This window comes from Haemorhous mexicanus, chromosome 3 (assembly GCF_027477595.1).
Source record: "Haemorhous mexicanus isolate bHaeMex1 chromosome 3, bHaeMex1.pri, whole genome shotgun sequence".
In the NCBI taxonomy this organism is placed as follows: domain Eukaryota; kingdom Metazoa; phylum Chordata; class Aves; order Passeriformes; family Fringillidae; genus Haemorhous; species Haemorhous mexicanus.
The window spans coordinates 88,498,245-88,525,764 of record NC_082343.1 but is presented as its reverse complement, the minus strand read 5'-3'; the positions used below and the strand labels follow the sequence as shown (position 1 = coordinate 88,525,764).

The window sequence follows — 27,520 nt, the reverse complement described above, 5'->3', positions numbered from 1 at the left end:
GTGCCCAGCTGTGGTAACTGTGAAAAGTCTTCTTGTAAAAGGATCCCATATAATAAAAGATGTCTTTTAATTATGCATCATCCTTCCCTGGAAGACCTGAGCTTTTGGCAAAACTAACTGCATCCCCTTGTTCAGCCTCTGAATACACTTGTTCCATGTGGTCACACAAAAACCAGCTGCCAGCTCCCAGGCATGTGAGAGTGCACTCATTTAATCTCTGCTGATTTGACAGCCTGGTGTCTGCCCCTTAAGCCCAATGAATTCTTTACTTGATAATTTTATTTCTTCTTGGAATTTGTGTTTTTCAGTTTGAATCATTGTAGTCCTCCTCATTCATGTAAGATTCTTCTATGTGATGGGATTTTAATGTGATATATGGGGTTAGGAATAAGTATAACTCCTAATATTTAAAATTCATAGCTATGTACATTGCTGAGGCAAAATGGTTTGGTTTTAGTAGTTACAAAATAACATAGGAATTCTAAATAGAACTAAATTTAGTAAACTGAATTTCTGGGCTATTCCAGTGCTATAAAACCAGAGGTATTTGTGGCCAGAAAGAGATCTTACTGCAGAGAGAGATTTGGTAAGATTTTTGACCTATTATGCATTATGTGAAGTCAACAAGTAGCTAAAAAAATTTCAAGAGAACAAAGAAATTATGAGGGCTAAATGTAATCTGTGCTCTCTTGCTGTTTATCTTTTTATCATAAATAACTTAATCCTCATCCAGGATTAACATTCAGTGTATTTTTAGCCATGTAATGTCCTAGATAAAAGATACTTCCATCTATGTTTTTATATATTTTGCATTCTGGAGCATTTTTAAATTTTACTTAAGGGATGGATACTTCTGTCTATACATCCCCAGTGCTGCAATTAGAGGGGATGTAGGATAGTTTGTCATACATATACCTAAAGTACATAGTTTTATTATGCATTATTGAAGATAGAAGTGTATATTTCAAGCAAGGAAATCTATAGACAAAGTTTCTGTAATATTTTGTGAGTTTCTTCAAATTCCTTTAATATAAGGACCCATCTGCAAGTCAGCCTTCCTCCGGAGATAAATTAAATCTCACTCCAAAACTATGATGATAAAATGATGTAAAGTATCTGTTACCAGTTGCTTAATGACTGGTCAGAGATTAAATGAAAATCTGGACAAAATGTAATCTGAATTTCTTTAAAGACCAGATAAAACCCAATAATTTTTTTAATCCAGATTGAGGTTTCCAAAATGCTGTGTGTTATTTTGGCTGAAGTTTAATCATATACTGTGCAGTTTCAGTATTCCAGCTAAAACACCTGTCAAATAATTTACATGCAACAGGTTTATGGAATTTTTGGAGTTAAATGTTATTTCTCAATAATTGATTATATTTGTTATTAACTTGTTCATAAAAAACAGACTTCCATAGCAAAACACTTTGTAGTGGTGAGTTTTGGGACAATTATTTCGGATATTGCATTCTAAAAAGTTGAGTATTCCTGGGAAGTGCAGATTAATCACAGAGATGAGCAGATGTTGCTGGGACTGTCTGTAAATAGATGAGCATGGGAATGATGGTTGTGTTGTCATGACTAGAGGAAATTTTTGTATGTTGCTTGGATTTCAATAATGGTAGTGTAACTTTTTCTCTGCAACATGTGGTAAGTGATCAAAGCTCATACCTGAGTGTGCATCAGCAAAGTTAATCTTTCTACTTTTTCTTCTCTGACCAAATATCTTCTACAGACAGAGGGAGGGCAGTTGAAAGTTCATCAGCAAACTGCTCTTAAGACTTTTGTCAGCCCGACAGCTTTACCCCTCAGGATTATTTGGATTAGTCCTTTTAGCTGTAAAGAAGCCTCCTTTTCTAGACTATTTCAGGGACTCACTGCCTTTGTGGATGGGTCAAGAGACCACAAAGGCAGCTTCTTGCCCACTTAAGTTTAATGCAGCAGAAAAAGCAACAAGGGAATTAAACTGAGGAAGACTTCATCTACTTTATGTTTTTGTTTGGGGGTTTTTTGCCCCCTAAGCTTTCAACATAGATATGAACATACTCTTGTGGATATCCTGTGTTGCAGGTTATACCCATTCACTCCATACCGCTGATGTTTTCCTCATCAACCAGGAGTGTTCAGTAGAGCCTATTGCTGATGTTAGAGGAGCTTATCTCTTGGTCTTTTGTGTAGACTGGTGAAGTGTCTGAAGGAGATTAAGTCAATGCATTTTCCTGCCAGACTGAGTAGGAACCAGTTCCAGATGAGTACCCCTCATATTAGGAGAACCCAGATCATTATATGTGAGCTGGGTTTATGCTTTCATAATACTCTTGGGGGAGATCAGAGTGCCCCAGAGTGCTTCAGCTTGTTCTGAACTAGACTAAAACAGCTCTGCATCTTTCTCAGCTGTGGCTCCTGTTTAGCCAGACAGAGCCCCAAGTCATCAAGTCTCCTAAAAGGTACTGCAGAGTTTTACTGTAGCTCCCAGCAGCTGCCCCACTCAGGGTGGCTCCCAGGTAATACCCATGTTGTACCTTACAGCTTCATGCTCATATTTTGGAAATGTTAGGGCATTGAAAGTAGGAATGAAGGCCAGTGTTGAGGCAGTTGAATCCTACAACAGATTTTAATCAGTTACAGTAGGGAATCGTACAGCAGCAATGGTCTGTAGGCACATTTGGAAACCTATATTTAGTCTTGCTTCTGATGAAACTCTACACGCTCAGTCTGAATCTTCTGTGCAAACCTACATGTTCTCTCCTCTACAGGCAACCTGACAATTCATGCATCAGCTGGGTTTTTTTTAACCTTTTGTCTCCTACATGAATTGACCTCCTTAAGAGAGGGTATATGGTCTTATGCGGTCTGTGATATGTGGAAAGTTGTGAATATATTCCACTGGAGAGAGTTCAATTTGGCTTTTTTCCCCCTACATTACAGACAGACACTGACAAGCAAATGTTGCATATTACTGAAAATTGACCTAAACCACACTTAAATTTTCAGTATTTTATTTAGGATATGCTTATTCGTGTTGGTAAAATCTTTTCCATTTTTTGAGTGTAATTCATAGGCCTGTGAACACCAAAACCTTTTTGTTTTAACTTTCTGACCATTCAATGAGACAGTCATAAACTTGTTGAAAATTTGCTATGCACAGTGTTCAGATAATGATGGTAGAGTTCACCTGAGTACTCAGCTTCAGAAAGATCAAGTCAGCTAAGGGAATAAAAAGCCTTAATCAAGGATAGAATGTTTTAGCCTTCTTGAGGGTAAGATGGTGATTGGAGAAAAACCAAATTGGTCTAGTTGTCTTAGGAGAAATGGTTTCTTTTTGTAAAAAGAAGATGACAGGCAGTCATGTAGGCAATTAGGACTAATTGGATACAAAAGGCAGGTGGAGTTAGCCATGCAGCCAAGTCAGGGAGGGAGCCCAATGCTTCAAGCTACACAAGTTTCAGGCAGGTTTGGCAGGCAGTCTTATGCTAACCTAGTGTGTGTATCTCAGAAACTGTGCTCCTGTTGTAATGCTAGAGAGAGATGCACACCTTCAAAAGTTACTGCAGCAAAAGCTTTATGGAGTGTCAACATCTGTTGCATACTGCTAGGTTCAGTTCTCTCCAGACCATGTGCCTAAATTTCCAAGTTATCCATTGAAAAGAGAGTTGAAAGCTTGACAAATCTGGCCCTCTATTTGCAAGGCCCACTGATAAACAGAAATTAATGCTTCAGTGACTGTAATTGCATAGAAAATAACTTGAATTTTAAGTCTCTTGATATGGAAGTCCATGACTAAGTTAAATTTGATTAAGAAGGCTGTTAAATCTATCTGGGCTGCTGCTGAAATGCATCCAGATGATTATTTTCTCCCATTGAAAACTATGGGGATAAACTTAAGATTCCAGGGACTGTACATGGGCTTTCAGTCATTTGTAAAAAACTTATTATGCAGTTTGTTTCACAAATACAAGATTTACACATTTCTTAATTTGTAAGTCTTTTTAGAGAGGCTTCTGTGGTGGATTAACCTTGTCTGGCTGCTGGAGGCTCCAACAGGTCAAGGGGGAAAATAAGATGGAAAATCTCATGGGCTGACATAAAAACAGGGAGTTGGTTCACCAACTACCACCATGGGTAAAACAGACTCAGCTTGGGGATGGTTAATTTAATTTACTGCCAGCTAAAATAGAGTTGGATTGTAAGAAGCAAAGACAAAACCTAAAATACCCCTCTGCTTCTCCTTTCTTCCCAGTCTCAATACTACTCTACTGCCTACTCCTCTGCTTTGTCCAGCCACGTGGCACAGGGCATCACACATGGGCTGGGACCAGTCCATAATAGTTCTCCTCTGTTCTCCCTCCTCCTCCAGCTTGGAGTCCTCTGTGGGCCACAGACTTTCTGGAAAAATACCTTCTCCCATGTGGTTTCTCCAGGGGCTGCAGCTTCTGTCAGGAAAACCTTCCCCAGCATGGTCTTGTCTGCAGGATGTAGGGGAATGCTTGGTCAAGGGACTGCAGTGCTTCCTCCCCTGAACACCTTCCTCCCCTCTTCCTTCCCTCGCCTTGGGGCGGGCAAGGCCCATTTCTTTTTGTAGCTCTGCATATCATGGGATCAGCTTCCCATGTTCTGCCTAATCACTTCCTCTTCTTTGGCCATAGGTACCTGTAGTTACTGCTGTCTTTTGTGAACTGACTGGGTTTAATCCTTGGATTTAATGCAGGAAACAATAGCTTGTTTTCAGGGCAAATGATGCAGATTTTTAAAACTTTGGAAGACTTCCCTTTTTTCTAAATTTTCTATTCTTTGTGCAGTCAGTGGCTCATAGGTTGCAATTATCCTTATTCACTCACTTTCATTTCTCATTTTTTTTCTCAACTTCTGTTAATTTTTCTAATTACAATTAAATTTTGAAACCATATCATGGCAATTTTTGAGGCAGTGTTACAGGCTTTATTTCCATTATAATGTAATTTATAATTAAATATTCAGTAGATAATAATACTGCACTTAGCATTCCACTGTTACATTATACATTGTGTAATAAATTAGAATCATACAAAAGCAACTTTGTATACACCATGTGGATGAAAACGAGTTAAATGATGATCACAGAGCTAACTGTAAACTCACATCAACATAAAATGGCTGTCTTTCTATTTTAGCCCCAGAAAGATCACATTTGGGATTTAACTATTCTAACATTTGCTTTTAAAAGCCACTCTTTTGGAAGTGCTAAATTATTAGATTGTAAATTATTAAATTATAAATTATTAAAGCTAGAAGAGCTTTCTGATGTACAACACCTTCTATTACTTGTAAGTTGACTCTGTTCTCAGAACTCCTCTGACACAGGGTGCTCTGTGCCCTTTCAGTCAGTTAAGGCCTTGGGTTTGTTTGGTAGGAATCTGCATTTTAGTGATTTCTTAGATGATCATTGCCAACTAAAATCTCCATTTTTTGCCATATCTATGTTGTAAATGTAGCTACCACAATGGTTCTTGGCTAAGCAAAATCACCTTTTCCTCCTTGCTTCTATTTTGGTTTTATTTTTCTGTCCTTTTAAGTATATAACCTCTCCAGTAATTACTATTTCTTAGCAGTTTATCTTACTGAATATCTGAAAGATATGTACTTTCTCAATCTTTTTTCCTTCTTATTTCTGATAGCTTTCTGGATGGCTGACTTTAGCTGCCCAGTAATTTCCTTTTTCAATTTAAATGTCACATACTATTGTATTAAATGAGTGCAAAGAACTTTTAGATTCCTGTACTTCAAACAGCAAGGAAAGAGAGCATTGTTCAAGATTATTGTAGTATACAGCAATTCTTAGGCTTCTGTGTAATAAACATTTTGGGATGGCTAAGTTTAGCAAATACCATGAATGTTTCAAAAAGAAAAGCTCCTTGTGCTTGCACAGCAAGTGACATGGCATAATCTCAGCAACCCTTTCAAACAAAATGCTTGAATCTAATCGTATAGTAGAGAGGAAGAGAAATAAACATCTAGATTTAGAAATTGAAGAGTCACTGCTGCTTTGATTTAATTTGAAGGACAGCCATTAAAATCATACAGAGGACTTGGTGCTATAGTATGACTTAGGCAAAGCATGGCATTCAGTGCAGATCTTAAACTGTTCAGTTCTGTAATAGTCTACAAGCAGCAAATTCTTACAAGGGTAGCAATACTCTCATCTCTTGTACTCAGGGCAAAAAAATAGAGGCCTCTTCTTGTGGTTGAATGTTAAATTTCAGAATAGGTTGTTTCTTTAAAATAAGCAGGGAGGAAAAAAGTGAAGGATTTGCAAATAAAAGACTGCAGTGCCACATGATTATTACAAAAGCTGCTGGAAGTGCTTTGTTTGCATTTAGAGCTTTAGTGTCTCACAACCAGTCTGCTGCTGTTTTCTGCTGTGCACTGAGAGTCATGGTCAGCTTGTTTGTGAAGTGCTTTGTCATAGTTTGTGTAGGCTTGGGAATGTCTTATGCTAGTTATGCCTGATATAAAGCTCACCTAAAAGCATTTCTCTTAAAAGAGAAAGACAGCCCTGAATCTCCAAATGCCTTCTTTCTTTTCTGAAGAAAAAAAAAAACTAAACCCAAAGAAAAAATCCTTAAACCAAGAAAAGCAAGTAGAGTTTCCTCTGAAGTAAGTTTTATTTTTCCATGTGGCATCTCTGTTCCAAATGCAGTAACTTTTGCTCTGTGACAACAAAGCAATCCAATTTAGTTGCTTTTTCAGCACACTAGTTTCCTCATAATCTCTGATATTTGTCCTGCTTTCTCTCTAATGTCCGTCTCTCAATTTTTTTCCTCAACTTGTTGCCTCTCTCTTTTCTTGTCACCCTACTTTGAACCTTTTTATCTCTTCGTCCATGTCCTCTTGGACATTTGTTCTTCTTGGCCACCTCATCTCACAAGTCTTCCCTTCTTCCCTGTATTCTTTTGTCTAAAGAACTGAAGTGGTTAAGGGAGAGTTATTAAAGCCAGCAGGGCCAGAAGAGCCTGACCTCCAGTAAACCAGTCGTATTTAAGCTGGGATAAACTGCTGGTTTTAGTATAATCACCTAAAACTTACAGAGACAAGCAGAATAAACCTAACCTTATAAATATGTAGTCTACTGACCTGATTCCAGTGAAAAGTTAAAATTAATTATAAACTAGAGAGAAATACAAAGGAATTATTAAACTCAGATTCTAGAAATAGAAGATACTACTGAAATAATATATTGTTGAAACCTTCTCCCTGTGACTGTGGATGAGGGTGGAATTGTCTGATTTGTCTATTATGTCTGTTTTGGATTTAAATAACTGAAGTTGATTTGTTTGGCTGAGATCATTCTGCTGGCAGTGTTACATAATCTGAATTAAAAAAGCTCAAAGATGGAGTCACAAGAACATGCAAGGATCAAATCAAAACTGAGAGGAACAGTAACTGAGCATAGAATGTTTATCACACGTCTTGGTGGAAATGATCTTTGCAGTTTACAAAATAGGCACAGTCTTTGAACCCAGCAGAAGGCTGATGTGTCTGAAAGTTATTTTTTGATGTACAATGTGATCAGAGGTACTCCTGCTTCCTGCAAACTCCATGTTTGTATTTAGTGTTCAGCTGCGTCAATATGGCTGAATATTGAGCAAATATCAGTATGCAGGAGGGGTGATCCAAGTGTAGGCACCAGTAGATGGACCTCACCATCTCTGGAAGCTGTTGCTATGGCAAAGCTGCCTTCTACCAAGCAGGGAATAAGAAAGTTCTCTTAGTTGCTGACATGATTCTCTTTCTTTTATATAAGGGATCTAGCTGGCCATTAAATTTAACTCCTGACACACACAGAAACCTGCAGCACACAAATCCCTTACCTGATGAAAAAGATTGCTTGCTTCTGTTGGACAGGCATGTGAGCACAAGTCCAGTTCATGGTCCCTGTATTTGTACCACCATGGACTAGACATGCCTCTATTTCAAATAATAAAGAGGCAAAATATCCTTAACTGTTGCCTCTTCCTCAAATAGCCTTAAGTTGTCACTGCACTGTATGCCTTTTATTTATTTAGGAATGACAAAGCCTGATTAGATATCTGAGAATATACAGGTAAGTGCAGAAGATCAGAATTGTTCTCCTCATCTAGCAAAGTTCTGATCTCAAGTTTTAACCTGTTTTTGTAACAGTAGCTTCATCAGATAACGAAATGTCATTACTGTTTGATTTTTCTGAGTGTATTGTTCTGCACTGCTTTACATCATCTTACCCTATTGAAACTTCCCTCTTTCCCTGTGTGGCCTGCCAGTGGTATTGCAAATTCAGGACAGTAAACCTCTGGTATTAGTACTGGGTGTTGTCTGTAAATTTGCTGTCAACAACGTGCTGTTTAGATCAGTTAAAAAATTGCAATAGTCTTACACTGGCACAAAATTCCTGGTGCATTTTCCTGCCCCATTTTCCTTTTCCTTATCTTTTGAATCTTCCATATTCAGACCCACAGTTGTTTAACCCTTTTGCAGTCTCCCATGGTCTTTGCTTTCCTAAAAAGCTACACTTTTCCTTACCAAAGACATTGTTTTCCCCAGTTGGTTTTTTTGAAATAAATCTGAAATATCCACTCAAATTTGTTGTAGAACACTGATATTCTCTCTTCCCCTTCCTCAAATCTTCCATGCCAGATTTACTGAGGTTCCTTTGTGCTCGAGCTTGGTAGCACAGATAGCACAGACTTAATCAACTTAGCCTCAGACTCTGCACCTGGAGCGAGAGGTGGGAGAATTAAAAGAAAGGACCATGGACATCTCAGAAGGTAGGATCAACAAAGATGAAATTTTGAAAAACCAACAACAAGCCAAAAAAACCCATGTGTCATCCTTTTGGTAAGGGAGAAAATGCAAATCAGATGTTGAGCAAACTCACAATATGTTGTGTTTCCTCAGGATACTTTGGTACAGATTTTTTTGTCTGGGGAGATCAGGTTGCTGGTCCATGTAAGGTAGAATATTGTTCCAATAAAGTGTGTGTTTGTTTTAAACATATAAGAAGCTGCTGTGATGATATCAGTGGGAAGAATCTGCTTTCTGTAATTATAAGGATTATAAGCATATAATTATGCTTTACATAATTATAAAGATATAAGCATTTACATTCATAACAAAAAGTCAGGCTTAAGTATTTCTAATTATGTGAAAAAAACTATAAACTTAAGGATAAATGGTGAAACCTGAATATATGTAACATGTACAGGGCGTAATCCTATTTGTTGCTTTGTCAGAATCCTACTGGGTGGTAGTAATTGTACCAAATATTAAAGCTACCATATGATGCTCAACATGAAAAGTTCTGTCCAGCTAAATTTACACCATAGTGGTTTGTTTTTCTTGAAAGGAAATATTTCACAAATATTAATTTGTGAGTTTTGCTCTTTCACTGAGAATTTATTTTCTTTCAGTGAGAGCTTTCTTTTGTTTTCTTAAGAAAAGTTAAAACATGCAGAATCAATCTGGTGGAGATTTATAATAATTTTGTTTAAGCTTCCATTTCCAGGTTTATCCAGATTCTATTTAGTACTGTGTAGTATGTGATGTAAAAAAAGTATTTCTAACAGATCAGAAACCATTTCACATCTTTGTGCTCAGCCTCAGGAGGACTGTCCCAGACAGTGGTGGTGAGCCAGGGCTGTGTGTGGAGCTGCCCAGGCGCAGGAGGAAGCATATGCTTGGTGCCACTCTCCTCCCACTGTACCACTCACAAATTAGATGCCTAATTTCACAATCTGGTTGCAAGGCTCTGACAGACTTATTCTAGGCTTTGCGTGGACTTGGGAGTGTGGGACTCTAAGAAAACTCAGCAGCCAGAACTTCTCAGCATAGGAGTTGGTGGGGAACAGAGGAAAATTCTGTCCAAGCAGAATTCATGTTCATAAATCGTGATTCTCTGTGAGTGGAAAGATGATCAATCCAAGTGGTCAGAGAAGATTTCTGTCAAGCTGCATGGCAGAGATCTCCGCAATGAGATGATCCTGCAATATGTCAAAAGTATGCTCTTTTCTTCTCCCAAACATTTTTTTCTTCCAAAGAGGATTTTGGGCATTTGTTATAACTGACAGATTCAAATATGCTGCACACGCTCCCTTTATGTTCCTTTGGCAGCTTGTTACATCATCCATAAAAATCTTTGTCTTACCATGATTGTCACTCTGCTGTACTTTCAGCCCATTCCCACCAGGAGTATTCCTTAACTGCCAGCCTGCTATCCCTATTTAAAGCCAGTAATAATCCTCCTCTTCCTCACAGCCCCTGAGTTTTTGCATCACATCTTCCCAGTGCTCTGTTAGTCTCAGCTCCACTGTCTCTTCCTGTGGATCCAAGCAATGTCTGTAAGCATTGCTCCTTTCCTGTGTTCATTTTTCTTTCCTCCCAATTGCCTCTGCAGACAGAGGTGCCCAGAACAGATCTCCTGGTGACCCCGTGCTCCTGGTGGCAGTCAAGGCCAGTATGTTCTTCTGATTAACTCAGCAGTGATAGGCATTGTACAGGTTGGGAACCTCAAATACATGTTTTTGGTAGACAACCTCTCAAACCTAGAGGGAATGCCATCAGCTTACTTCAACATAGGATAGAGAGACCTAATCTCTGAAATCTCTGGAGATGTATATATATATACATATATATATATATATACACACACACACACACATATGCTATAAATATAAGACAACTTGGTTCTCCTTATATCATATTGGAAGTTTTCCAGCATTCAGTCACTCCACCAGCTTTTGGTAGAAGTAATCTGAAGCTCCTGGATAGCTGAGGAAGTAGCTCTGTTCATAGCTATGTTCATATATCATGGTGTATACTCTGGGAAGAAAATGGGTCAGCATGCTGTGGGCTTTCCAAAGTCCCTCATGTGAGCTCAGAGCCTCTGCACTCAGATCTTCAGGTTGTATGTATGGTTTGCTTTAGGGCAAAGGGTGTAAGATAGTGAGACGAGAAAGAGGCAGGCCTTCTAGCAGTAAAGTATGTAACATAGCTGAAGAACAATAAGGGTATTATCAGTCCTTTATTCTTTAGAGTTTCACAGAGTTTTTGATGTTTGAAGGCACCTCTGTAGATCACAGAGTTCAAATACTTGCCTAGAGCAGGTCCAAGCAGATCAGATTGCCAGGACTGTGTTCTTTTGGGTTTTGAATGTTTCCAAGGATGTAGAATCCATAATGCTATTTTTAATATTTTTAGGTGTATGCCTAAGAATAAAAAATCAAAATTTATTTAATGTGTATCAATTCCTCTATGACCTGCACCAGTTGACCCACTTACTTTTCTTTCCATGAGCTTTTTATAAATAATTAAATGTATATATAAAAAATATGTATTATATAAAAGAAGAGTATAAAAAGATAAGTAATGTTGCTGTAATGAAAGCTCCCACAGAAATGATGAAAATAGCCATCCATGATTAAAGACAGTCTGGTTCTGAGCATTTCTTTATTTTTACTGTGGTTTGTAAATGTAGAAGTGGATAAACAGAGTTGTCTCTGTTTTATGAATAACAACTAAAACTTTTTGTCAGTCCTGACTGTAAAGCTGTTTCATGCCATTTACCTTATTTTGTCAGATTTCTGTAATGTAAAAAAAAAAAAAAAAAAAATCTGTTCTATGTGTATCTGTAACTATGGGAACCATGAAGTGATTAAGAGGAGTCCAGCTTCTGTGGCTCATCAAGGCAGCCGAATGTTCAAATAGATATACAAAACTTTTTAGGTTTTTTTTGGAGCAGGTTAGAAGAATACACAAAAATTATCTGCGTGATAATAATTTCTAGGGTAACTTAATGGTCTGTGAAAAATGGAGATTGATGTTACAGAAAATGTGACTAGCAATTCATGGCTACTATGTCATCAGAAGAAACTGAAGGAAATTCAGGCAAAAGAAATAAAGTTGAAAAGGAATCTAAGCTATGAAGAAAGAGACCAAAGCTGTAGTCTTGCTTTAGAAGATCACAGCTGTGACTATGACAATGCAGTTTTCATGGCATTTTTTTAGTACTAATTTCTTTGTGTAGCAGATTTAGAAAAGAACGTGCAGGGAAGAATATTTAAATTACTGTATGTAAATGTGCTGGTGTGAATTTTTTGACACAACTACTGCCTTCACCACTAGTGATTTTGCTTTCTTCCTTGAGCTCCAAAGATATTCTCAGAGAAGTACATTGCAGTAGTGTCTGGAACATGGCAGTGTGCTGTTTTAGAGATGATATTTCATATTGTTACTTTATAGTTGCCTAAGTGTCTGAGTCCCAACACTCAGTTTGCTGCAGGATTATTCTAGATAATGTTTCATTTCTGGGAAAGTTGTCTGCAGCTTTCTGAAAGATTGGCAGCAGTAGCTGAGAGATTTTGGCGGAAGGGCATGTGAAGAAAATCAGGTGTTTTTTCTTTTCTTTTTTTAATCTTAAAATGACCAGTAACATTGTTGCTAACAGCAGTGACAACAAAATTAGCATGAAATGCCCTTTTGATGTTAACTCCTTGAATCACTTCTCCACTGCATCTTTTCCCCCTCCTACAGGCAGTTTTTAGCTATGGATTTAGGAACCTAAGCCAGGAACATGATTAGGATCAGTACATGAACTGTGTGCTCAGGTGCCTAAGAGCAGGCATCCGATGCCATTGTTTATGCCCTACGTACATGAGACACATCCATGTGGCTGGCACAGGGAACCTAACTCCTGTACAACGAGCTGGGATAAGCTGACTCACTGCTACAGGCACTAGGCTCTCATCAGATATAGGATTTTATTTTATTTCACTGTTTCTACATGAAAGTGAGTGACTCTTTTTGGCTGGAGGCCTAAATACCTGACATGCCTATAGTAATTTCACTGTAGACAGAAACAATTTAGGCATCTTACTTGAATCCTTATTTGTACACATAGAATCTCATTTGAAAGTGTAACATCTCAATGAACTGAAAGGCAAGCAGAAAAAGAGTAGGAGGTGCAGTCTCTTGTGCAAGTGGAAAATTATGGTAAGGCAGACTTCTAAACATCCCTCCTGGAAGCTCTCAGTCAAGCTTGTAAATGGCACCATAGGCTTTAAGGCAACAGGTAGCTCTGAGAGCAGCCTCATTTCCTATGAACACGTCTCGTGGTTGAATTGCCATGTTGATTCTGTGATGCCAAAAGAGATGGCACTAGTGAAATATTTATAGGAATTTTATAGAGCTGCGTGGTTTAAGTAACTTTTAAGAATATAATGACCTGAAAACTTCAATGTCTGTGCAATTTTTTGTTGTATTTGTCCAGTGGGGTAGGACATTATTGTAGGGTATAAGTTCTAAGTTCTGAAGAAAATCTGCTTCCATGGGAATGGAAGAACAGAGTACTAAATTAAAATGGCTTATTGTCACTGTTCTGAAATGGCTGAGCCCTGTATGTGTGATGACCATCAGCATGGGCAAAGTGGTCCTCTCCCTGATTGGAGAGGTGGGCAGCAGAGAATTGCATAGTCCTGTTGAACCCTTCAGTCCAGAGGAGAGGCTTTAGGAAAATCAGAACCTAGACTCCTCAGTTACTTCTTTACTAATAAATTAAATGTAATCTGGAACCGTTCCTAAGTTTTAGAGTATCAGTGTGAGTAAACTGACACAAGGCTACTTGGCACACTCTTGGTCTTCTGCCTTTAGCATTTTCTTATCAACTTTTCCTGGGAGGTGGGGAATTGGCGTGTTCTGTGGTGCACCTCCAGGAAGCAACTTGTTTGGAGTCACCTTGCTTTCAAGTAGAGCAGAGATCCTAGCACAGATACTGATTATTTTGTGTCATTTGGCTTCAGTGCTCAAAAATGTTTCTGTGCGAGTCTAGTGTGCCAGTATTGGTGTCATTTCAAGATGTTATTTAATGGGAGATACTGAGATAGTGCTGTAGGTAAAACATACCCATTATCCCCATTTGCCTCTGTTTCTGGTCACATGATTTCACTACTCATCATTCCGTCCATGAAAAAAATAGATTTGACAGAGAATGAAACCAGTTTAAGAAAATACAGATAAGTTTCTGCAGTGTTTTTAAGTACAAGGGGCTCCTGGGAGAACCTGACTGTCAAGGAACAGTATACAAGTGAGTATGTGGCACAGGGAACCTTCCTGTGAGCAAGTAAGGGAGAGAACAAACCCAGATAGAAAGAAAGAGAAGAGGGAGTTGGGGAGAAGACCTTCCCTTTTGCTGAGCAGGAGCTATTGGATGCACCCAACTGTCTGTACATTTTGAAAAATATATTTAATGTAACATTGGACTCATGAGCACACATTCGTTAGGAAGGCAGAGTTGTTTATTTAGTAAGATTTTGGACTAATGTAAGTATTCAAGCAGATTTTCTGCTTTATTTATTTATATTTTAGTGGAGTGAAGTGATCACAACATTTTAGCTGGGATTTTATTGCAAAAATAATTTTGATATAGCAGAAGAGATAAATGCAATGCTGTATAAAAATTTCATGGTTTGCTGAATGTTTTTATGTTATCTCAGAAACATTAAGTGATGCATAATCTAACTTAATTTTGTGAATGAAAATTTGGTGGGAGGTAATTGTTATAGTTTCTTCTCTTTGACTTTCAAGAGATGACTTGTAGGGTGGTGGCAGAGCTCTACTGAAGTTAATGGTGCCTCAGGCAGTGAAGAGGGTCTGCCTAATTAGATCTGTCTGAAATAACTGCTGTCTTCCAAAAGTGCATAGAAGGAATGTAAATTAGATCAACAACCTGAAAAAATGTAGTGTGCACACCCTTCAGAAGGGAAATAATTAATGTGGTGTGAAGGTTCAGTAAGGAATAGCTTGTGGCCTGCTCTGTTAGCACACTTGTTACCTAATTTGCTGCATAGGGATGAAACAGGATGCGTGGGAATCATCCTAACTGTGGGATTTCAATTTCTAAACTCAGGAAGCATAAAGGAATGTGCTCCTTATGGACCCTCCTCAGAATCTGGGCTTGGGTGAAGGATTTGGGGAGCTTGCTCTGACCTCAGTCTGAGTTTTGCCTGGCATGTGTCACATAAATCTTTTGTGCCCCCCACAATTTGACTTAAGCATCCCAGTGCATGTTTGAAAGTTTCCAAATTTGAATTTGAAAAAAAGCCTTTTTTCTGCATTCTAAAATGCAGGTTTGAAATGCTGAATAATCTAGATTTGTTATTTTTGTAACTGAAAATGCTTTTTCTGTGTGTATAGTTATATATATATATATATATATATATTACTTACTATGGGCTCTTTCAAGTTGGAATTTCATGTTGTGTTAGTACAGGAATTCTGTTCCTCCCTATTGTGGATCACATTCAGCAGTACCTGTAAGAGTAAGTTTGAGGAATATTTTTTCTGTGAATGAAACACTCTGTATTCCACATGAAGGCAAGCATGGGATCCTTCTAGCATGTTTTCACGCAGCCTGTCAAGTTTCCACATGAATCTGTGTGGGAACACTATTGACCCACATGTGCTGAGTCCTGTGTGTGCCACTTTTTGTTATGTAGCAGTAAAGCCCAGAACCCTTTGCTATGCTGTGAAAATGCACCTTTTTCCAGAGCCATGCATATGAACCCTTTGAATGAAGAGCCCCCTTTTCCTGGTTCTCTCTAATAGCTTTGCGTGTGAAATGGCATTGACGTGTGCAAGGATGCAATAAACCAGAAACAAACCCAGAAACAAAAACCAGACTCTGGATGTCTTGAATGACTTACTGTAACACTTCATCAGAGCTCACTGGCCAGAGGAGAGTAAACAGAAACTATTTTTGAAGTGACAGGCCAGAGTAAAATTGTCTTACACTCTTCATTTTACTGATGCATCGCGTGGAGGTCCAGAAGCCACATTAGAGAACTGTAATCCTTCATCAGAGCATTTGTTTGGTTGCCTAACATCTGTGGATTGTTAAGATAAGTTATTACACAGACCTGCTTTAGTTTAGATTAGTCTGGACCTCATCCCAGTATATTCAATCAGGATATAATTCCTGCATGCTGCTGAATTGCTTGCTCCACATACTTCTCTAAAAATGTTTTTCAATATACAGTTTTTTCACTGAAACTCCTCTGTCACCTCAATTTTTGGTTTTTTTTTTCCTCCTAAAGAAGAGCTTTTATTATTTTTCCTTTTGGACCGAATAGATCTCAAGGCGACTGTAGCATTTTTTAATTCCTGAAGAGATTCCTGAACAGGGGTGGTAGTATAGCTTCTATGTGAGTATAATACAGATTTCCTTTGTGTGTAATCTGTGGTGATTGGTATGTATTGTGTCCAAGAGGAAGAGTTTAAAAATAGCTGCAAGAAAATGAGTTTGTATTTACTTGTCTAGTATTTCTTCTTTCAGTATTCTGTATTTTTCGGAGTCTCTTTGTGCATTAGTTTTTCTTATTTGTTTGTATCTCATAATATTTTTGCATAAAATTAATTGCTGTATCAAGGGTGATTATGCAAATTAACAGTATTTTCTTGAAGTTTATTACATAGTTTATACATATTTAAAATTATTTAATACATTAAGTTTTAAAGGAAGTATGTTACTGGGCTTGCATACATACACATGTATGTAATTTAATTGGGATAATTTACTTTTACTTAAATATTCCTTATCGTTTAAACAAACTCTGGTTGATTAATTTTTTTATTAACACTTTTTTCAACCTTTCTTGGAAGCTGATAAAATGCAAGTAATGACATTTTTTGTTACTGACTTTGGTTTATAGCATGGACATGGATTTTATACACAGACACATTTGCATGCACACTTTTGCTGTCTAATGAACTAACAGCTGTGGCAGATCCTATACAAGTATTTTAAAATGTGGTTTTTTTTCCTTTTAGCCTTGCTGGCTCTTTTGAATACCTATAATAATGATCTGCTAGACCAAAAGTCTGTTCTGTTTAGAACACATGGTCTATAAACTGAATTGCTGTTTTTTGAGGTGTACTGGGTGGAGTAAATTAGACATTTTGGAATCAAGGGCTTTTTTTTTTGTTTTTTAAAAGTCTAGAATTTATCTTTGTCAAAGTTGCTGTTTCTATTATCCTACTGAGTGTTATTTGTTTTTATCATGATATATGTTTATGCCCCTGTTGGAATAACTGTAGCTTTTGATTAACGTTGGGTCTTTTTTAATTAAAGTATTAGTAGATACTTTGTTCTCCTTCTTAAACAGAAGAAATGGAACAGTCATCTTTTTATAAAGGTACAATCCTGACAGAGGGTAGAGAGTTGGATGTCTTCTCTGTGTGGTTTGGTCACATTCCAGAGCAGGAATGCACTTGGAAGTTCTGATGTAGTTTTCAGACCTACAAAGATAGTCTATTCTAGAGTTTTAAATAAATGTAAATTATTTTAAACATGTGGAATGCCTGAAGTTTTCATCGTGCCTTGTAAGCCATGCACTACCTCCACAGGCCAGAGAGTAAAAGAGCTCAGTAACAGAACTTTGTCCTGTCTCAGTTTCTTCCATTGTGTTTTTTTCCTCTTCTTTTTTATTTTAAGCATTGTACAGTTTTGTGACTGTTGCATCATTCCTGTGTTTACACAAAATAATTCAAGCATATTTTTCCTTCTTTTGTCATTCTTCTTAGCCTCATTGCAATTATACCCATTTCTATATACTTTCCATATTAAATTAAGAGATTTTCTTTACCATTTTCCTTAGTAATAATCAGCTTTGTTTCCTCTCATCTCTGTTTTTATTTCTGACAAAAATCCTCTCTCTTCTATATCCTTCATGCATTTTGCTTATTTTTTATTCTTTCTGAAAACTGCTTTTTTCTTTGTCTAAATTTTTTCTTAAATCTTCACATACTCTAGTCTTGGTTAACCATTTATTTTTCTCTGGTGAGTTGCTCCTGTACATGAGACCATCTCTTCAATATGCAGGCTGGAAACACAAAATCTTTCTTTAATGTGTGTGCTCCTGTGTATCTGTGTATAAGGAATTAAACCCCTCAATTTTTTAAAAAATCCTAGGCACCAAGGTCTAGGCACACAACTTAATTGTGATTTACAGGGACACATGTTTTTTAATTTATTATTTGCAGCTATCACTCAAAGACATAATGATGATAATTTGCAAGTAGTACAGAATGTGGTACTTTTGCATTCTTTTCATTGTTGTATTTAGTTTTCTGTTAGTAGGTTTCTTAAGGTTTTACTTTACACCTCTAAGTAGTTGCAGTAGGTGTAGCTAAAATCATTCACGGTACATAATGAATTTATTTGCAGGATAATGTGGAGTTATTTAATGTAAGAAAATGAATTCTCAGGAAAATACCGTGTCAATTTTCTGTGACCACAGAAGTTGGGAGTTAGCTGGGCAGGACACTGCCCCCTGAGGTACAAGTCCTGTTTGCAGTCTGGCGGGCTTGTCTGTCCTGACAGCGATCCACACCAGTGGGAAAAACCCAACCCACTCCCCGCTGCATCAACCCCCCCAACAAGCACCACTCATGTGGTCAGTGTCTGTTCAGAGGAGAACTAGGGCTGGGCTGAGGGAGGATTGCCGCAGGTAGGACTGATGTATATTGACAACACATTTTGGAGAAGCTCGCATAGCATGTGCCTGTAGGATGCTTGACTCTAGCCAGTGAGAAGCATGTTCTGGGTCCTGTCATGAGCACCAGCCTCACTAGCTCAGAGAGGCAGAGGTCGTACCTGCTCGGCGATAGTGAGCATGCATTCCGGGCTCTGGGAGGCAGCTGCACTGACTCTTCTTGTTGTCTTCAACTAGGTTATGTGGGTATGCAATTTATGTCGAAAGCAACAAGAAATCCTAACGAAATCTGGAGCGTGGTTTTTCGGAAGTGGACCGCAGCCGTCGCCCAGCCAGGACGGAACGCTGAGTGATACGGCCACGGGCGCGAGCTCGGACGCACCGAGAGAAAAGAAAGCGAGACTTCAAGAGCGATCGAGGTCACAGACTCCCCTGAGTACTGCAGCTGCCTCATCACAGGAAATCTCTCCTTCCAGCGTGCAGCCTGACCGTAGGAAAGGAGCAGAAGTGTCGCAGCCAGCTATGGGCCCAGACCAAAAGCAAGCTTCAAGGTCTAGGAGTGAACCTCCAAAAGAGAGGTAATGCTTTCTAGATAGAGCCTACAATTATAAATGCTAGTTCAGTTGGGCCTTCTGTATGTTTACTGCTGTGTAAAAACGAAGATTAAACTGATTTACTCACCAGGGAAGGATAAATTTTTGCTGGCAAGTTCATTGTCTGTTTTGGTCGGTGCAGCAAAAATGAGGAAAGAAATGATTTTATGGATATTCTCATATACTTCAACGCATTTTGATGTACACTTTGAATACAGAATTGTAGGTAACTTTTAAATTTTAAATTTGGCTGGTATTTTAAAGTTATTAAGCAAAGAGCAAGCCTTTAGCGTTCTTGAATTTTTAAAACAACACTCTCCTGAAAAATCAACACCTAAGCAATCAGAAAAAAACCTGTGGAATTCTTTCAGATAACCTTATGTTTTATCTCTTCATCAATGCTATTTCCAATTTTATTGTTAGAAATAGTACAGTTAAAAGACCTCATTTACATGTGTGAAGTTAACATTCGTGAAGAATAGCAATAGTACCATCTTGAATGCAGAGCAAGTTGTTTGCAAGGATAAAGCAACCAGAAGCAAACTATTTTAAATGAGGTAAAGAGATGATGAATGGGTTGAGGAGTAGCAAGTCAGGAGAGGCTAATGTGATGAAACAGTTGCTGTTCCTTTGGCTGCTGCCTGGCAGATGGCAGAGCAGTTGAGGAGGGAGCCTGTGGCAGCAAAACAGGAGCCTGCCATAGAAGATTCTCCAGATTCTGGCCAGAATGGTTGATGATTTTTTTTTCCCGCTAACTGTTGGAGCTGAAAATGGATGATGAGCAGTGGCTAGTAACTTACTGTGTGGGTGAGATCTCTCTGGGTTTAACTTAAATTCAGGTTAGTGTTACATATATGTACTGTGTAAGTGATGCTCTTCCATAATTCTGTTGACTTTTGTCCCTCAGCACAGGGAAGGCTCCCAGAGCAGCTGTAACTTTCAGGGCAGGAAAACACTTTGGATTTCTGTTTTGATGCCCAAAACTGAGATGTTCATATTAGTTATAGAAAATTAGTGTTCTTTGCTTGTCACTGAGAGTTTCAGATTAATTCCAATCATTCTGATTAAAGACTATAGTAAGCTCAGGTCCCATTAATTACCAAAAACTCTGGAGAAAGAGGAGATGGGGGAAAAGAAAAAAAGAGAAAGGAGCTTAATGTGGATGATGTCCAACTTTGTTCTTTGTGAGGGTCTTTGATATGTAATCCAAAGATGTCACTTGTGGAAGGGAAGATTCAGTGCCACAAAACAAAGTCCTAGTGACTTTGTCCCAGTGTGCATTCTTCTCAAATACACTGTGTATCTGTATTCATCCTTCTTCAAAATCAATGGATTCATATGTAAACTGCTAAATGAAAGGGCAGTTGGAATGATGAGAGAAATAAAAATATCCACCATAAAGGAATTTTATGATTATTTGGCTTGCATATTGGCTTGCAGAATATGAAAGAGAAAAAAAATTAATGCAGCTTCATTATTTATTGTTTTGTACTTATGTCTGCATAGAAAAATTAACTTCTCATCCTCTTTTATTGCTGGAGAAAATATAGGAAAGGAATATCATTAATTTATCTCAAGGAATCAATTTGCTTTTCTTTACATGCTTATGAAACGGGCACTTCTTTTTAGAGTTTCAAAGATAAATTAAACTAGTTTAAATATTATTTCTGGATATATTGTCTTTTGCATTTTTTTTGTAACTACATTACTTCTTTCTGTAATATTATTGTGGTAGATACTCCATTTGGTGGTATTAATATCTGTGCTGTCAGCGCACTTGAAGTGAATTGTGTGGTTTGTCTGTAACTCCCATGACTGCTGCCAGAAAAATGGAGAACATACTCCAGTACTCTGTCACAATGTTGCAGTTACTACAAAGACAACTCTGGGTCTTCTTACTTATGAGGGTAAATTATCCATGTCAATATTAGTTTTTGATTTTACTCATTAATTGGACCATTCATAATTTATGTTTTTGTGGACTCTGGAAGTTGTCTGCTATTGGAAAATATAATTAAGATGCAAGGATTAATAGATTTAATTCGTGTTAATGGATTCAGTATTTTCATTTCTGCCATAGCCTGTCCTGGTTTTGAAATTGCTTTCCCTAACTGTATGCAAGTATTTCTATTTTCCATTCAATTCTTCATATTACTGTACTCCTTTTCGTTGTAGGAAGAAGGCAGTATTGGTTTCTGACCAGAATGGCAAAGGTGTAAAGAGTGAGCGTAAGCGTGTGCCAAAATCCTCACTTCAGAAAGAAGGACCAGCAGATGACAGGGAGCGTAAAGAGCGGCATGAAGGTAGAAGGCTGGAGAAAGGCAAGTCCCAGGATTACCCAGACTTGCCAGAGAAACTTGAGGAGGGCAAAGTGCCTGACGATGAAAAACAAAGGAAGGAAGATGAATATCATACCCGTTACAAGAGTGACCCCAATCTGGCAAGATACCCTGTAAAACCACACCCTGAGGAGCAGCAGATGCGCATGCACGCCAAAGTTTCTAAAGCACGACACGAGAGAAGACACAGTGATGTAGCTTTGCCACACACAGAAATGGAGGAAGCGGAGGTACCTGAGAATAAATTAGGAAAACGCTCACAATTACAGGGAACTCAGGACAGAAAATCTCTTGTGGAAACTCAGAGGTCGTACTCTATAGACAGAACAGGTGATGTAAGAATTTCTGTTTCTAAACAATTAACTAATCATAGCCCACCAACTCCCAGGCATAGTCCAGTTCCTATAGAACACGTAGAATACAAGAACCACGATTCCTTTATAAAACAGAGCCGCCTTGATCCTAGCTCTGCTATTCTCATGCGAAAAGCAAAGCGGGAGAAAATGGAGACCATGCTAAGGAATGATTCCCTTAGCTCTGACCAGTCGGAATCAGTGCGGCCATCCCCTCCAAAGCCTCATAGAGCAAAAAGAGGCGGAAAGAAAAGGCAGATGTCAGTTAGTAGCTCAGAGGAAGAAGGGGCATCAACACCAGAATATACTAGCTGTGAAGATGTGGAGATAGAAAGTGAAAGTGTCAGTGAAAAAGGTAAGGACTTTTCTGTATATTATGCACATGGCCATGATTTGGGGAAAAAAAAAATCTGTATTTTTCTCTCTCTTTTCCTCTTTTTAATCAAACACTTTTTCCCCTTGCCTTTCTATTTTTTTGCTGACTGAGAAGTGTCTTATACCTGATTACATGTGCTTTACAATGTTTCCTTTTTCATTCTTAGATGAGGTGGTTACAGGTAGCATCAGCTGATGAATTTGCTTTTCATTCTCTTCCCTCTTTCACCTGGAAGTGACAGAATTCAAGGGTTCTAGTCTACTCTCTTGATGATATCTGTACTCCTTTAGTCATTACTTCATTCTTTTGTCTGTACATAGAACAGTTTTCTGTGGATGGATGGAAATTAAAAGTGACTTCTGTAACAATCAGTGGAGACCATTATAAAGCATCATAAGATATGCAAATTTTTATTACATTTAATAACATATCAAAAATCTGCCAGAGTTCATTGTTACTAAGGACAAGTAGATATGGGGCAAAGGGAGTGTTATGTAGAAAAAAAATTAGAATTGGCAAAGTTATTGTCTAGATGAATTTTCTGTCAAGCTAAGAAGCATGTTTAAAGTCTGTTGTTTCAGTTTGTCTTCATCTGTTGATGGTAACACTCAGCATCAAGGAGTAACTTGTAATACACTATGTGCTTTTAAACAAAGCCTTTTTTTCTGACTGAAGAAGTTAAACAAATTTAGGAACCCTGAACAGATAAAATAAGCATTGTCAGAAAAGACTGTGGCAGGATTTAGCAACGGTGTTATAATCCTGCTTTGTCTTTAGCTGACAGTACAGTGAGCTGAAAGCTTTTTGAGTCTTTGGCTCTTAGCTCCTTAGTGTAACTCTCTGCGTTTGTACCTTGAAGGTTTCTTGCTGATATTCATACTGAAAATTCCATAGGCTTGTCTGCATTGCCTTTTAGTTCCTGGCACTGTTTCCTGACATGTCTGTGATTCATATAAGCTAACCTGTCTGTCTGTCTTATCTGATGTTGTGGTCTCCTAGCATCACATAAAGCTCTAGGAATACATAGCAAAGATAGCAGATTTCTCTCCTATCCCATCTGAATAACCACTTGTTTTAACTTTCTAAGCCTGAGCTTTTACATTCGAAATAGGGAAACTTGCTTTTCTGCCCATTTTTAAGGAGGAATGGTGATCCTACTCTGAAACTTTATTCCAGATTCCAGTCAAACATAACAAAAAAAAATATCTCACTATTTGACTGAATTTTGTCGAATACTGGAATGTATCACACAGAGATTTGTAGAGTTTTCATCCATGGACATGTTCAAAACCCAAATGGAGAAGGCCCTGAGCAATCTGCTCTGCTGACACAACTTTTGAGGAAGGGTGTTTGAACTAGGGACTTACAGAGGTCCCTTCCAGTCTCAACTATTCTATCTTTCTAAGACAACACATCTCTTTCCCTTATTTTGTGACAATATTTTAAACTGACATTTGGATTTGTGTCACTTTCCCTGACTCCATCTGTTGGTAGTAGAAGTCAGTAATACAGCATTTCTTTTAATTCTTTGTCTTTTGCTTTCATTATGCTTATCAGTTTGAGATTGCTTATGAAGTAGACAGAATTTCCAATACCCAGTGTAGGTTATTCTTATAAACTGAAAGGTTGTTTTTATGCAAGTCAAGTCCAGGCTGAAAGTTACTATACTGATATAATTACATTGATATAGTTGGTGTTATAATAGTTTTTAATAAGTAAAATGTTTCAGTAGCTGCTTTCAGGCTCATGACGCTGATCTCAGCTTTTGACCAATTTCCCTGAGTACTGTTAAAACATAAAGGCTTGGATTTTTTATTTCTTTTAGTATTATGAATTCCAGAGAATCTCAAATGTTGCTAAAGTTTTATGTTCTCAGTGACTGAATGAAGTTCTTGGTTACGTACTAGACACATGTTCAGTGTCCCCCTTTACAGAGTGGAGACCTTGGTTGGTATCATATCAGAGTGCTACCTCAGTGTATTTGAATAAAAATTATTGATAGGAGTATGTTAGGGACCTGTCTGACCACTGACCTGCACATACATGATTGACATTGTTGAGCATTCCTTGGGACTTTGTATCTAATTGTCAGCATAAATATGTATGTGTGTATGTGTTTGTGGAGGGGTATTCAATGCATTAATTACAGAGGTATATTTATTCATTTAATAGTTATGATACTTAGACTTTTTTTTTCCTGGTTTTTGATGTGACTTTTTTTTTCCATAGCAAGGATTGCAAATGGAAAGCCTTAGAAGATGGGGGTGTATAGCTCATAAAAAAAGAGATAGGAAATGTGAATAGAAATGAGAAAGCAGAAGCATTTTTTGATAGTAAAGTATCTAATTATTTTTACAGTTACATTTTTATCAGTACTTGAAATAGTCTGGAGTATTTAATAAAAATAGATGGAAAGGCAGGAGATTTTATTACCTAAGAAAATATTTTAGAAATCCCCCAGAAAATATTTTAGAAATCCCATTCTAAAAGAATGTATGCTACAGTAAAAGGATTTAGTTTTAAAGAAATATATATATATATATATGTAAATAATTTTAAAATGCTGCTATTATAACCATGGCTATAATCCAATTCTTTGCAATTTAATAGCATTGTTACAAACCAAATTTCACCAGAATTTCTTCAGTTCTTTACTTGTAACTTGGGAGAGATACTGCACAGGTTCAAAGTTATAGTGCTTTACTTTATAAGCCCAGGAGGGTCTGGAATCCATCCTCTCTTATCTAAATGTCAGCTCAGTCAGAAACCTGGTGCCAGATAATATAGATGAAGCAAGAAACTTTGAATGGCTCTATCAAAAAACCATAAGATCTTAAAAGTAATGTTTGCGTTTGGTGAGTGCCAATATGAAATGATCGGTGACTAAGTAATCAAGATGTACTATTTTCAGTTCTATGTTGAACAAATAAAATAGAAGTTTCTGTGAGAAGCAGCTTACAGGGATGTTTAAAGGCAAATGATGCCCCAGAGAAAGATACAGTACAGGTAGAGAGGATAAGACTGTATTGAAAAGCATTAGCCAAAAATGTCATATAAAGCAGATACTGTGCAAGTGTTATTTTTTAACATTTGCATTTCCTAGAAACAGATTAGTATTGCATTACCCTATCTTCTAAGCCCAAAAAGCCTTCATAAAAGCAACCTAATCTAGCTAGTACACCCCCTGCTATTTACTCTATTCATTTAATATGTATTTCTTCAAAATTATTCAAAAAATTATGCACAAGCACTGGGAAATTTCTTTTCAAAAAATAAATGTCGTTGGGTTTTTCTTCTTTGGTGGAGGATCCAAAGATTTGTGTCAAATTATTCCCATGTTGGAGTATATCTAGAGACAGAGCTCTGTACAGTGTCCAAAAAGAAAAATTGATGAGTGTCATCTCAAATTCTTTTTAAATTATCTACACCCTTTACAGGACACTACAGATTGCTGATAATCATTTTCATTCTATTATTAATTATTAGTGGCTGCAGAACTCCTTTTTCTGAAATCTCTAATAGTTGAACAATAGGAGGACTGCATTTTCAGTGAGGTCCTGGCAAGGTGAAAGGAATCCTTGTAGAAGGCATAAATTGCATTCATACTTCAAAGACAAGCAAGAATAACGTATTCCAGAGTATTAAAAATTAAATCCAGACCTCATTTTAAAAGTAACAGTTTCTGTCTACTGCCATCCAGTGAAGAATGCAAATTGTATTTGGTATAAGTTTGAGAAAAAGTATTTTCTTTGAAGTTGAAAAATAAGAATTTCTGTAGAACTTAATGTCTAGATGAGGTTGTATAAAAGTTATTATATCCATTGGTGGATACAAGAGATACTTTGGAATTTGTCATGCAAGCTTTGAAAATGGAAGATAAGGTATTGTTGGAAATTGGAGCAATGTGGAGGAGGTACTGTTCCAGTACTTTTATGTAAATTAATATGTGAATGATTTTACATTTTTCATATTTGCCTACATGTGTGTTTTTTTCCCAGACTTTGGGCTTGAAATGATGATTAATTTCTCACAATTAATTAACTGTGAGTACAAATTGGTAGTAAACTGTTGAAAATCTAAGTAAAACTCACTCTGTATATTTGCTAATGGATTTATTTGAGAGTGAGAAGATCATGATAGAATTGGCACCTTCTTTGAAAAACAAACTCCTGAAATGGCTTTCTGTTTTCTTTCAGGGAAGATATGATTGTTTCATTCATAATGCCTTTCTCATGGTACTGTGAGGAACAGGGGAACCCAATTTAATTTCATTTCTTTCTTATGACATTAATTTCTGGTTAGAAAACGTTATGGACAGGGATTGTACTGTTTTCTTGGTTTATTCCCAGGTGTGAGTCAGGGGGTTGTGAGCAGGAGGAGAGGATGTGGAGGTCAGGAGCAGAAAGGGATGCTGTGATTTGCTGACAAATATGTCAATGCTGGCTCAGCTCCCGCATAAAAGGATCTGGCCCTTCCTCCATCCTTTTCTGGTGTTTGGAGGGTCCCTTTGGGTTGGGGGTGCTCCCAGGGGAAGGAGAGAATAAATTATATCCTTGCCCTAGGGATTTGTTTCAAGCTCTGTAAGCATTGTTGACATGGAAGGTGGCTTGGGGGCTAAGAGAGAAACCAGACATGTGCAGTAGGGCCCGTGAAGGAACCAAAAGAAAACATCAGGAGAGGGCTGTGGAGGAGAGGAGGCTGGTTTGAAATGTTTTTAGTTAAACTTTTTGACTGAGATATTTTCAGTCTGGAGTGTAGGCAAGTCAAATTGTACTGTAACATCTGCTAGCATGTTTTAACATCTGTTTGGAGAGTTGAGCATGGAGTTTTAAAACTGGAGCAGAATTTGTTTAAAAGCGTGGGCTAGATTTAACTTAGTATAAAATGAAGTGCCCTTCCTAGGAAGATTGCTGGTTTTTAAAAATTAGTTCAAATTTATCTTTTAGTCCTTGTGCAGTAATTTGCACCTACCTCTGATTCAGATTTTAATGGAAGTATAATTTAAAATGACTATAGTTTCAGAGTTTTGTTCATTGCAACCATTATTCAATGCTATCAGTATTCAGTGCTTTTGAGCACCTGAAATTATTTACAGTGCTTGTGGAGCTGTAAATAAGTGCTTGTTGAGTTAGAGTTGGGCAGTAAAAAATCTGCTTTGTGTATATGAAATTACTTAAAGTACATGCTTATACAAGTGAGATGAGCTGAACATGAGTGGGGGAGAAAAGTTAAATTGTTTCCAAGATATCCTGCGTTTCAGAGAAATATGTAAGCATATACATGAGGATGTCATGTAAGATATGTGGCTGAATCTTCCTCTAAAATCCTAATGCTGCCCTTTTTCTAGTTTACTGTAAGAAGG

General features: G+C 37.6%; 1 protein-coding gene across 19 annotated transcripts in view; it reads left to right on the top strand.

The window, feature by feature from the left end:
* RIMS1 (regulating synaptic membrane exocytosis 1) overlaps positions 1 to 27,520 on the top strand; it is a 305,427-nt gene that overhangs the window by 125,626 nt on the left and 152,281 nt on the right. For 18 of the 19 annotated variants that reach the window (XM_059842637.1, XM_059842630.1, XM_059842618.1 and 15 more), the window contains 2 exons: positions 18,735 to 19,075; positions 21,266 to 22,137. In XM_059842637.1, the coding sequence (XP_059698620.1) occupies positions 18,735 to 19,075; positions 21,266 to 22,137 (1,213 nt within the window). The remainder of the gene's footprint in view (positions 1 to 18,734; positions 19,076 to 21,265; positions 22,138 to 27,520) is intronic. The other variant, XM_059842628.1, reaches the window with a different exon arrangement.